General features: G+C 37.7%; 1 protein-coding gene across 3 annotated transcripts in view; it reads right to left on the bottom strand.

The window, feature by feature from the left end:
* Positions 1-6,012: 6,012 nt before the first annotated feature.
* Positions 6,013-13,841, bottom strand: part of celf5a (cugbp, Elav-like family member 5a) — a 219,708-nt gene continuing 211,879 nt past the window's right edge. For all 3 annotated transcript variants that reach the window (XM_017478655.3, XM_053683197.1, XM_017478659.3), the window contains exons 9-12: positions 12,819-12,905; positions 11,708-11,851; positions 9,120-9,285; positions 6,013-7,719 (exon numbers count right to left, since the gene is read on the bottom strand). In XM_017478655.3, coding sequence (XP_017334144.1) covers positions 9,158-9,285; positions 11,708-11,851; positions 12,819-12,905 — 359 coding nt within the window. In that variant the 3' untranslated portion in view covers positions 6,013-7,719; positions 9,120-9,157. The remainder of the gene's footprint in view (positions 7,720-9,119; positions 9,286-11,707; positions 11,852-12,818; positions 12,906-13,841) is intronic.

Below are 13,841 nucleotides of genomic sequence, written 5' to 3'. Positions count from 1 at the left end.
AGAACACTCGAAAAAGAAAGAAAAAGACTTTCCTGTTAAGTTTGAATAAACTAGCTACGGTGCACAGTGGTTTGGTGGTTAGCACGTTCACCTCACACCACCAGTGTTGGGGGATTGATTCCCGCCGTGGCCCTGTGTGTCTGTGGAGTTTGCATGTTCTCCCCGTGCTGTGGGGGTTTCCTCCGGGTACTCCAGTTTCCTCCCGCAGTCCAAAGACATATATGGTTGGCTGATTGGCATGTTCAAAGTGTCTGTAGTGTATGAATAGGTGTGAGAATGTGTATGTGATTGTGCCCTGCAGTAGATTGGCACCCCATCCAGGGTGTACCCCGCCTTGTGCCCCATGCTCCCTGGGATGACCCCGTGGCCTTGTAGGATAAGCAGTATAGAAAATGGATGGATGGTTGAACTAGCTAAACATTGCTCCTATGAAACAGAAAAAAATGCTTAATATTTTAAGAATTTTAGCATAATGTTACTAACATTCTTGACTATGGCATGCCTTTTTGATGTGACTGTCACATATGTAGAACATGCCTTACCAATGCCAGTGCTTTCTCTGCAAGGCAGTATGCTATTAACTGGGTGGACAAAAGGGGGCGCTCTAGCACTTTTATTAATTGTCCATGCTTGCAGGCAGATTGGCTGGTGCCGATTACCTGCATATCACCCGAGTTAGTTGGCCAGGCCGATCATTTGGTCAAGCACGATTTTTGAGTCAGGCTCCTCTTAAGGTTTATTCCTCATGTTGTCTCAGGGAGATTTTTTTCCCCTTGCAACTGTTGCCTCTAGGACATTTGGGATCTAAATCTAAAAATTCCACGAAGCCACTTTGTTAAAGGCATTACAAATAGAATTGAATTGAGTTGCAGTCACTGCCACACATCAAATGCTTGCAACCATAGAGACGTAAACGTCATTTTCAGTGATTTCAAGATTTTAATAAGATATTAATCTTCAGCAAGTTTTAAATAACTCATCAGGATGTGAAAAAAACTAACATACTCAGGCCAGAGGATTAAAGTTTTTTTGTTTTCTTTTCTTTTAAGTTTGTTCAGTGTATAACGTCTGCCTTTCTGGTTGTAAATAGTAAAGAACTATTTCACTGTCCTTGTGAACAAAATCAGAGGAAATAATAGTGATAATGTGACAATTGTACATAATCAAGTACATTAAGTGATGGTAAGCGTCATTAAACAGGGACAGATCAGCACAGCATACAAAGACATACACGTTTAGTATGTAGTTTAAAATTTTATTGTAAAATTGAAAAAAAGAGAAAGAGAAAAGCCCATTATGCATTTCCTTTTGATGTCTTTTTTTTTTTTTAATGTAATCCTTAAATAAAGCAATTCATGATCACACAAATGAACTCCTAAATAAATAAATAAATAAATAAATAAATAAATAAATAAATTATTGACAGAATACTATATAATTTGTTTGGCATGACAATAAATCTTTGCAAATACCTGAAAAAAGTCAACACTGGAATGTTTGGCTTCTCAGGAGAAGACCAAACTACATCAGCTCTGCATCGTAAAAAATAATTACTGCACTGCGTCTCATTTTAGAATTTTGAGCAGAACATGAACTTTACTCTTCTTGTTACCTGAAAAATAGGAGGAGAAAAAAGCAACAACAAAAAAAAAAAAGCACAAAAAAACATAAAGAAATAAAAAGCGACTGTAAACAGCATTGTCTCATCCGGGCTGTAACCAGACTTCCTGCTTCACCCATCACACACGTCCACGTGCTTTTCAGCAAATCCAGTATACAGTATATAGACTTCCACAGGTTTTGTGCTGAGAAACCAGAAGTTAAAGACGGTCTTATAAAGCAGAAAACCCACAACCCCACCCTCCCCTCTTCGCCCAGCAGAGACCCCCTGAAAGGTTCCTGTGCTCATGTTCCCTAATATACACATTTTAGATCTATAATAAGCTACTTTCCTTAGCATACAAACCATAGGTAATTAATTAAAGAATCATATTGTTAATACGAGTAGTACCATTAATATACTTTATGCCCCGCTGTACCCGCCCACCCACCACCGTGTCTGAACATGCTCAAACATCACACTGGGCTTCATGGTGTGAGAAAACTCAACTCTGAACATGAATACAGCTGGAATGAAAACACAAATGAGAAATGCTGGTGATTTGGAGCACTAGTAACTTTAAGCAGTACAACAGAGCCTGTGCAGCCCTTTTTTTTCTTTTCTTTTTTTTTTTAAGAGCAAAACATGATAAGCTTAACTCACACTAACACACACATCCTTGATCACCCCCATGTTTACTCCATTTTATTGGTTTTTCTCATCTTTTTTCCCATCTCGCTGTAATGATATCATGTCTCAAACTTATTAAACTTCAGGCGTGAGTTGCCATTTTTAATTTGCATTAGGGCCTGCTGTTATGTGAGGGCCAAATTTAATTTGATTTTAATAATTCACGTGTCTGGAATGTTGAGATTCGGAGAGGACGCATGGTTATTAGAGCACGGATGCCAGAGGGCTGCATATGTGTACAGTATATTACCATGTTGTCATTCATTATCGGCGGAAAAGCAGAGACGAGGTGAACAGAGGTCCGGAGGAAAACAATCATGGTACCATGTTCTATACCGAGTTTCCAATTTCAATATAAAACATAGCGACCCATCCATAGGGGCAGGTTAGGCAGACCTCCACTATATCAACCGTTTAACAAATCATAATTTAATCTTTTTCAATTTTTCAATCACAACTCCATACATTTTAAATTACGTTGAAATACTAATGACCTCTTTTGAGTGACCAATGATTTAAAAACATGTTGCTCTTTCTGATATTTCTAGCTGTTGCGCAATTCCATAGAGTTTTTATTGCACCTACTGGTCAAAAACAAATGCTAATAGAGGTCCAATGTGTAAAGAATCACTCTAAATCTTGCTTGCTTTATGGGAATAGGAGCAGCGGACAAATCAGCTTGCCAAATTGGGCTAGTTTAAAAATATTCTGTGGCTGCTGTGATATCAAATAATCCGAATTAAATCGAATAAATTTCCGCAAACAAAAGTGAAGATGTACGGTACCGTTGATGATGTACGGTACCGTTTCTTTCTATTGTAAGATATATTGCAAAGATTGGGAGAGGGGAAGGGGGATTATGGGATATGGGACATCATGAGGATAATGGGTGTGACTCGATCAGCTCCCTAGTTCGTGAATCAGTATATTGTGTACAGGAGTTTGGGCACTGGTAAGGATCCTGGCTCCCTACACTCTGGGACATTGATAACTCAATTTTCAGTAACATGAGTACATACTCACGTTGTAAAACGTCACCAAAAATAAAAACTTCAAAATATTTGTTTTATGTGTTGTATAAATTTGTTAGCTTAATCACACGGCTTTCTGTCATTGTAAGTCAAGCAGGATCGTACACTACCTAGCAGGTTTTCTGTTTAAATCATTAAACGCTTAAAAGTCCTGCAACTCAAACCGTATATAGAACGTCAAATAAAGTTCAAAATCGCTAATGTAAGTAGTCATTTGAGAGCTACAACAACAATAACAAGCTACTTACATTTGTAGCCAGAAGATAGCTAAGAGTTTGTCTGCCCTTTTTTTTTTCCGAGCTAAAAGGCTTCAGAGAATATGACGTCACTGTAGTAAGGGAACATAGTGAACTTCAAGGAATTTTTTTAAGGAACGAATGTTCCAGTAAACTGGAAGGATTTTTAGATTGAGACAGCATTTAAAATGGCCGCCTCCATGAGCAGTACCCTTACTGCTAATCTAGGAAGCTGACTGAGACACACCGAATGTCTGTACATCAAAATGTATGTGCACCACGGTGACCTTGTCTCAAATGCAAACGCCAAGAAAATTAAGATAAATGTGTCCCCATTTTCCAATCCCTGATTTTTGGGGGCTACCTCCAGGTCTTTTCAGGGTAAACACTAGACCTCATACTGCAAGACTGTATATTGTCAACTCTCAACTGTCTATTACTCTGAAAATTCACTAGATTATAACCTATAGCAGAAGTCAACTGTGACAGCCTCTCAACTTCATTTTGTTAGAGGCTATGTTATTAATGTTGTTCTGCGCCACCAAAATCTATGGTCACGAGCCGCTCCTGATAGCAACAGATTTCTGGGTTTGCCAAAAGGGTCAAAATATAGAATTAAATGAAATGAAAATGAAATTTGATTTTTTTTTTCTATTGTTCTAAGTTGTTGCACCCTGTCACCTGCATAATGATACTATACAGTTCAAAATCTCTAACCATGAAGGTGATAATATATGAGTAATTATAAATAGATGACATGAGACATGATAGATGATAAAAAATAAAGCAAAACATTTGCAATTTGGAGTGAATAAGAAAAAAAATTTAAAAAAATATTTTTACAAAAACAACAACACCCTTTTCAGCTCTTTATGAGGGACTCAGTGGACGTTCGCCATGTTATAGAGGAATGCAGGTCCATCCTCTGACCTTTTGTCAACAGCGTGTCTCTGTGTGTGCTTGTATGTGTGTGTGCTTGTGTGTGTGTGTGTGTGTTTGTGTGCTATTCATCAGACAGAACACCAGCAGCTGCTGTAAGTACATCGTGGCATCGGTGTCTGTGCCATTTAAACTGCCCTCACTGTGGCCTTACTAACAGCACTCATTCTTCAGGCTCACTAAACTATTTTTCACAGCTTTAAGATGTGCCTCGTCACTATCTTAATTTTCCTAATGACATTTGTGACCTGTATTATTAAACACTGGTCTGGTCTGCATCGATAAAGCGATCCCGCGGTGAGCTTGTCTCAAGCTTTTGTTATATAAAGTGTAAAAAAAAAAAAAAATGAACTCACTCATGTGTAATTGATTGTGCAGAAGTGGCCCTGAGGCTGAGGCTGGCGGTTTGATCAATACGAACCGTATGGTAACGATGTGGGGTGTTGGGCCGTAGGTGCCAGGATTACCATAATCCCTGTTAAAGGACCCTCGAGGCTTTAGAGTTATATAGGAAACTATAAGGAGTAGGACAGAATACTGTAATAGTCGGCTAAGCTGGGAAGCTCAAGACGTTTTTTTGGCTAGGGTCGGTGTCATTTGTCGAGAACTCAGATTTCTGTAATATAATGGCTTAGATAAATAAAAAAAAAGCTCATGTTTACACAGTGTGCCTGCTGCTGATGGAGATGTTAAAGGGAAAGAAAATGAACACAATGTCAAAAGTTTGCTGGCCATTCACTTCTGATAATTTTGACTAATCTGTTAATGAAGATCTTTTGTTATCTTAAATGGTTTGGTTATTGTTCATTTTAGTTTCAATGTAGTTAAAAAAACAGCTATTTTAGTCAACAGAAAAGCATCGATATCATCTTTTAAACTAATTCTCGTAAACTGCTTTTGCCTCATCGGTATCTTATTTTTTTTTTATTTTGAACCTGTGTTATTTAACAGTGTTCTGGCCTGCAGGGCCAATCAATCACTGTTATGTTCTTTTTAAATAGCCATAACAAAGCACAAATGGGTAATTATAGTTTTAGATGTTTTAATTTCCTCTTAAATGTAACACTAAAATGTTTTACAAATGCATATTACAGGCTTAGTAAAGCCTTTCAACTTTTCCAATAGTGTTTGTTAAGTGAAAGCTCTGAAACGATCATAGAGCTATGACTTAGTCTGTAACACACAGCGGGGAAGTAAAAAAGTACGTTACAAATAAGTTAACTTCGGATGTTTGTGGGGTGTCTTCAGGTATGCTAGTTCTAGCTAGGGACAAACAAAGCAGCATTTTCTCCCAAAATATCATCATGCTAATGCATGACAGCATCCCTATCTCCATCTCAAGCCAGTTTAATGTTAGCCTAATGATTTTACACCAAATTATGCTAGTTTTGAAACAGGTAATGACCAGAAAAAAAGCAAGTCTGAAGGTGGGACTTGATTTGGGGTTATTTGTTTTTTTTTTTTTGTTTTTTTTTTTTTTTTTTTTTTTGGGGGGGGGGGGGGGGGGGGGGGGGGGCTAGATTAAAATATTAAATTTCAAATTGAATCAATGTCCATGAAAATAGACTGTGGCAAACAAAGCGAACGTGTACATGCAGGCAATACTTGTGTTGTAGTGGGAACTATACACTAACACTAGTCTTAAATGAGAATCAAAGACTGAAAGAAAGTTGTGACATTAAGAGGTTATAAAGTAAAGGATGGATTTTTAAAAAATAAATTTTTCTTTCACAATTACTTGCAGGGCTTTTTAGGACTGGAAGGACTGGAAAGAGCTTGTCTAGCTGAGTAGTTCTGACATGTTATCTTGTCATTTTGTCCTATAATTTGAGTAAAAGGGTGAATTAATTTTTAAGGAGCAAGGAGTCTAATGTTGGTGCAAAACTAAAGATGCAAACTTCAGAAATAATACAAGTTCTGAATGATAGATTATGTTTGTGTAATTGGGGAAATTGTGTGCATTTCATAATGCCTGAACTACTTACTTAACCGTGTTGCTGATGCATTTTATCCTATGTGGTTTGTCCAAAGAAAATGTAGATACTACTCACTATTTTAATGTCTGTTTACTTATATATACTATACTATAACTATTACTATACTATAACTAGTATAGTAGTATAACTATTACTATAACTTTTGGCCAGTTCAGTGAGTGTAAGTGTCAGTGAGTGTAATTTCTCTGGCACATGTGCTTAAATTGAATGTCTGAGTGAATGTGAAGGTCAGACGTGGAGCTGAAAGGCAGTGGGTCAGTGCCACGCGTCCCAGATAAAGAGTTTAAATCCCTACTGATGAAATATAACTGAACGCGCCCTTAACAATCTCCCATCCACATATACTACTCCTCTAAAATAGTATAGCTTTTAAAATACTTTTTTTTCTTCTTCTTTTTTTCTATTTTGTTTAAATATTCTGAAACCCAGTAGTTATAAATGTAAAAGGAAAAGAAATCAAAATCTCTTTCCTCTTCCAACCTGAAGCAAGTATTTCATCTTAAGATTTTTTTTGTTGTTTTTTTTCAAACATGTAACATCATTAAGTAGTAGTTTGTAGTATTAGTATCATCATTAATACTATATATTACTGTCGAACAATAAAAAGGTTTTTGGTCCTTTGGTCCCTTGGAGTGAAAGATTTTTCAGTTGCACTGTACCTCTGGAAACCTCCGTGACCACAGAAGGCCAAAAGTCTTGCGCTTGCTCAGAGACATGAAGACAGTTGAAAGAGAACAACAGAGAAAGAGAAAGGTCTGCCAGTGGTTAAAAAGAGCATTTTTTTTCCTCCACGGCCTTTTTCCTTGATTTTCAAGTTTTAACCCTCATTTGTCCAGTACCGTTAAAAGCTGGAAGCGCCTCTTCCATAATATAGCACGTGTATATAATATGTATATAGAAATCTATGTTGTTCTTGCTGCTCTTTTTTTTGTTTGTTGCGTATTTGTCGACTCAGTCTTAGCGAGAGAAGTTCTGTAGCTTAAAAGTTCTTGTCTTTTGGGATTTCCCACCATGATCCTGCTTTGACTTTCTCACTCTGTGCTGCTTGTAGTTTGTCTGTAGTGTGCCGCTCCTCCGGCATCTCTCTCAGATGAACGTCTTCATAAGGATATGCTGATATGTCTTCGAAAAAAAAAACCCTTTCATCTTCTTTTTATTTTTATCTTGTTTTATTTATTTTTAAAGAAAAAAAATCAAGCTCCTTTTGAGATTTCACTTTTCAAAACCTATAAAGGATATATAAAAAAAAAACAGATAACACTGAATTTACTTCAAAAACATCTTACTGAAAGTTACTGCTGAAAAAAAGGCTGATTCAAGTTCTGTGTACATTGTGTTCATTCGTTTTTGCTTGTTTGTTCGTTCCTAAATGAAAACAAATGCACTCTCACACACATACATACATATATATACCCACACATCCATATGTATATGTATATATATATATATATATATATATATATATATATATATATATATATATATAAATATATGTATATATATATATGTATATACATATATACATATATATATATATATATATGTATATATATATATATATGAATTTGATTCCACAGCTATTCGTAGAAGGGAGCCAAGACCAAGACATGGACCATGCTCTCTGGCCATACTCTCACTCCTGTTAATCATGGGAGATCTGTAAGATCACTTTTGCAGAAGGGGGCAGACTGCCTCAAAAAGATGCAGAGGTTGGCTTCATGTGTCTTGGAAGAATACATGTTGTATGGCAGGGGAAAATTAGTTAGTGGTTAGGAATTGGCCAAGACCAAATTTGGAAGACAAATGATGTATGCCAATGGTTCCCAAACTTATTAATCAACCCGCCCCCCTCTAAAAAAGTAAAGTAGGTCTGTCTTTTAGAGCCTGTCACAAACAGCCGAAAAGTTTGTTGAGAACTCTCATGTATAGCCATTATTTCTACATTTAGTTTCCTCTACATGTACTTCTATTTTACAATTTGTGATCTAGCTTTCTCCCCACTACTGTGCACTTTATTTCTCGCACCCTTTATACTGCCATTCCAGCTCCCTGCGCCTCCCCTGCAGTACTCTTGTGTGTCCCAATGGGAGCCCGCCTCACACTTTGGGAACCACTGAGGTATTCAAATATGGATCACTGTATGCTCTATTAAAAACAGCACGAGGGTGATGCTAAAGGAGGACAACATGGAGGCTGGAAAAAAACAGCAGGATTTTCCAGGTGCTGCAATTTAAAAATATTTTAATCACTCCACTTATTATTTCACAAATATTTCACTTTGACTGTTTTTTTCTTTCTTCACGAGTCAGAAACGAATGGACGCAACATACACAGACCATTCAAACAAATTATTTTACAAACAAAAGCTTTCATCATTAAATTGCAAATTACAAATGAAAACTTTTGAGTAGGGAACATTTTCTTTTTATCCTCCAGTTAACCTCTAAATGACCTAAAGCTCAAACTTCTGTTGAAAAAAAACAACAACAACAAGCTGTCAAATGTTCACTTAGAAGATTTGAGAGAGAGAGAAAACATTTGTGACCTACATCCTCAATCCCTTTTCTCATTGCCTGTCCTTGACCAGGGCAGATTAATGCTGTGCTGTGCTCTGTGTGTGTGTTACCTGTGCTGTAGGAGAGCTCCGTGTGTGTTGGGGCTGTGTCAGTAGGGGCGGCTGGCATCCTTCGGCCGTTTTAACTGCACTTTCAACCTCTTCATGCCAATCTGAAAGCCGTTCATGGCCTGGATAGCGGCCTGCGCGCTTGTTGGATTGTCGAAGCTCACAAAGCCTGAAAATCAGCACAAAAGGGACGGAAGTGTGAGGACATGTTCACTCATTGAGGCCAGGAGACATGATAGATGAACACTTTTGGTTTGAATTACATGCTCAGTGGAGGTGTGATCTTCCTGACATTTTCCTCTTTGGGAGTGGATAGTGGTAAAATGATTCAGCAGTAAATAAATGGAAAACCTTTAGTCCTGGTTTATACATGAGGTGTGACTTTGTCTGTGCATTTTTAACATGTTCGCCAGTGTACTTCATGTACAGCTGGGGGATTAAAGGTTTCCATGTCGACCCTTAAAATGTTGATCAGTTTCATGAACGACGACGTTAAACACTCTGAGAGGCTTGGTCTCTCTTAAAACGTTCTGCTGTCATGAGCTGCATGTCAAATCGAAACCTCTGAGTTTACATTAAAAGAAAAGGTATTTACTAATCTAGAAGATCCAGAAGACTGGTACACAAGACAGAACTTTCAGTAGCTTTGAAGGCTATGTGAGAGGTTTTTAAAATTCATCCACTAACCGTAAAATAAAGGTAAAAGCATTTAGGGTTAGTAACCCAATAACTGTGTGTGTGATTAGTTTCTTTAGTCAGTTGTTGACACAGTGTCACATGATGCTATACTTCCCCTACTATTTACGTTTGTACTGCACCATGTGCACATGTAGAATGAATTTCTGGAGCAATGCTGCAAAAGACTGCAGAATATGTGCTGCAGTCATTTTTGAAATACATATATGTATTTGTGTAGTTAAGAGTAAGTATAATCCAGGTTTAAAGGTCACTCTAACGCTCATAAAACCTTTTTTTAATGGTTAAAGCTTTTCAGCTGTATTTAATTCAAGAGTACAGACTGATCAAACTGTGTAAACCGTCTCAATATTAGTATTAAAAATGCAACAGGAAGGAGTTATTTCATCGCAAAATATAGGAGCCTATCAGGTGCAAAAATGTAAATGTAGGCCAATTTGCATATTCATTAAATATCCTGATGAATTTTTTGATGACGCTTAAAATCTAGGTGTTTTTTTTGCCTTTTTTCTGTTGTCCAATGGCATTTTTCAGCTAATTATTATTCAAAAACAGTTTTTTTTTTTTTAATGAGACAGATGTGAATATGTGAGATTTAGCAGCCTAAATGCTGACCTGCATGAACCACTTAGTCACAAGCGAGCATCTGAAAGCGTTTTAAGAGCTTTATGTTATGCATATGCAGGGAAAAGCAGCGACTATTTCCAAAGGTCACTGTAAGTAGATCACACACACACTTGTCACAGCAGATGCCAGCTCGTCCCTGTCGCGCTCTAAAAACTGAACCTCAAAAGCCAGTGACCAGAAAGAGTAGTTCAGTGTGGATCCAGCTGCTGCATGCACTCTCGCTGAGGAACTGGTGCTGAACCATGAAAAACAGCCAGTTCTTCTCCTGTCCTCCCTGTCCTCCACGTGGACCATGAATCGTCCTTTTTCATGATTGCGTGCATATGATATGAAATGAGCCTTGGCGGGGTGGACGAGAGGGACAAAAAGCCAGATTCTCTGTATACGTCACAGCTTTATTTCTAGCGATCTCTCTCCAGCTCTTCCTCAGAGGATTAATTACAGCACTGAGTGCATACACCTCTGACCTGACATTGCATTTTAATTACCTACTGTATGTCAACACTGCTGATAGCTTTTTTTCCATCACACCCAGCTGTAATTAAACTCTCTCTGGTGGCTGTGGCCAGTAAGGATAGTAGCCTGGGACAAGACGTCCCCCGGGGTGACAACACACACTGATCTACAATGGCTCAGGCTTTTCAGGATGACCATGTACTAGTAGATGTGTCGACACAATACAGTAAGGTTGCACTGCAAGAAATCTTTTTTTCTTTTCTTTTCCACAATAGAGCCTTTTCACACAAACGGCTTTGTATGCGAGACCGCAGACTCCCCATTGATATCCATTTAAATTCAAATGCTCATAAAATGTGTGCTCCTCATTTCTGAAAAGTTTCTGCTTCAATGTTAATTTGCAACCTCAGATAACCTGCTCCTTCCCACCATTGAAATTCACACTTTTCATATTCATTATTAATAAGAAAGGATCACAGACAATTATCACAGGTCCTGGATTAGTATGCAATTTACATCTCTTGTCTCGGTGAAACTTTCTCCTGTAATTTCACTTCAGTAATTTGACTTCATTGGATTCTGTGTGAGGAAAGACGAAACAATCCTTTTTATAAGGTGTTTTAGAAGAACGAGAAGGACTCATACAGACTAAAGAGAATAATTTTATACAGTGTATATACTGTATACTGTATGTAATGTGTTTGCACACACACACCCACACACACACACAGACACACACACACACACACACACACACACACACTTATCACACTCATGTATCAGGTATCTGAAAGCACTTCTTAAACACTTACCGAAGCACTTGCTCTGGTTGGTGGCTCTGTCCATGAACACCTTAGAGGAGATGACCGTCCCAAAGGGCAGGAACATCTGCATCAGTTCATTATCACCAAACTCCTGTGGTAGGTGGTAGATGAAGAGGTTGCAGCCTTCAGGGCCTGAAGAAACACATTAACATTAGATTAGAAACTGATACTGGTGCTCATTTACTCATAATCATACTATGAGACCAACATCTGATACCACATGAAACCATGTGACGTAAGCTTAGCATAATGATAGCAATGATAGCAATCTACTGTAGACGAATTTCATGATGGCAATCAAAGCAAAATAGACTGCAATCTTTGTTCTGTGAGATCTCAAGAGGAACTACAGCATTTTCCTACAATACAACCTGATAAAACATCCTAAACATAAACGGCAGCACGCAGAGTTCACTGATAACAGCATAAAGCAGCAACTGATGCTGTAACTAGGTGAGAAAATATCTCAAGACAACACTAAATGGGTGAAAATACCAGCTCTAACCCTGTATATTGTTCTTAACGTTCAACCACTATCACTCACTGACAACGAGGGATTCTGACACTATTTAACGTACAGCTTCATTACAACCTGACTCGATCCAGTGTAACTAACGTAGCCAATGCACTCCATTTAAAATCAACTAGCAAATGTTATAAAGAATGACACTAGTAGCCTAAGTGCATGAACAAGTATGTGTGCGCACTCTTCATGGCCACTATTTAACGCTTGCTCACAGTACACTGGCCTTACATTCCTACATGGGTTGCAATGTACTGCAGCTTAGAGCTATGGATTACACATCGAGAAATAAATCCTACTGGTAATGAAAAGTTCTTCAGTATAATGTTTTCTAGAACAATGTTTCAGACTCCAGCACATTAACCTGTTATCCTCTTTACATTTCCTTAATGCTAATTGTCCAAGAAATCAAAATCAATCAAAATGATTAAGCTAATATTATATTATGAGAGTGAGGAGTGAAGGTGTGGTACCATGTATAGTTCCTTGGAGTTTAGGAGGTTAAATATATCATGTTTTTCCACCTCTGTTTAATTTATTTAGCTGTTTACAGAAAGAACAGCGTCTCCTCCTCACCTTCCCTCTGCTGCTGCTGCTGGATGACCTGCTGTGGTGGTGGCAAGCTTTGGCCAATAGGGGTCAGTGTGGTCGCCGGGTAGATTGCTATGAAACAAACAAAAAGGACGCACTGAGCTCAACACAACAATCCCAGTCATACAGCACCGAACACTAGGTTCAGTGTCAAAAAATATAGAAAGTCTCCTCTTAAATCATTGAATTGTAACTCTGTTGATCAGTATTACAATTCAATGTAATACACATAATATAGAAAAATTGGTTTAAACATGACTCCGATGTTCTCTGTAAATAGCTGAATAGACTTGTTGGTGAAATGCTTTCAGGGTGTCAGAACAGACTGAAGAACACTCCTGAAAATTCCACAGAATGGAAGCAATGACTTGCAATACACTGCACTGGAGATTATAAATTATAAATCTGTTTCCGCTCAAATACGAAAACAACTCACCAGGGACTTTAACAGAGAGGTGTCTAACTCATTTAGTGCAAGGTCAACTGGGCCAGACCAAAAAAAAAAAAAAAGAGTTTACTGACCAATAACAGAACAACGCCTCGTAACTGTGTTCATTTATCTGCATTTTCTAAAAGATACATTCTGAATGCACAAATGGGTTGAACATATATCAATACAGATGAACAGGCTGCAATTCATTACCACACTCTAACAAACACTGGGTTAAAAACAACCCCCCAAAAATATTTTTAGCCCAACGACTGAGTAAATATAGGACAGTACACATTTTGGGCTAAACTAACCCATCAAGTTGGGTTGTTAATTTTAACCCAGCAAATGGCTTGTTTTTCAACTTAAAGGATGGTTTCCTTTTTACAAAAATGCTGGGTTAATTTTATTTTATAAATGGGTTAATATTTTCAGGGTTATTTTTTCCCTTTGAAAATGTCAAACATTCCTCATTATAAACAAATATGTCAACATGGTATCTCCTTTATTTATACACGAGAAGGTGTTCAGAAATGTATTGCTAGACCTGCTAAAATGGTGTTTATATATATAGACTT

This window comes from Ictalurus punctatus, chromosome 10 (genome assembly GCF_001660625.3).
Source record: "Ictalurus punctatus breed USDA103 chromosome 10, Coco_2.0, whole genome shotgun sequence".
Classification (NCBI taxonomy): Eukaryota; Metazoa; Chordata; class Actinopteri; order Siluriformes; family Ictaluridae; genus Ictalurus; species Ictalurus punctatus.
The sequence above is the reverse complement of the archived record's forward strand: the minus strand, read 5'-3'. Positions and strand labels throughout refer to the sequence as shown.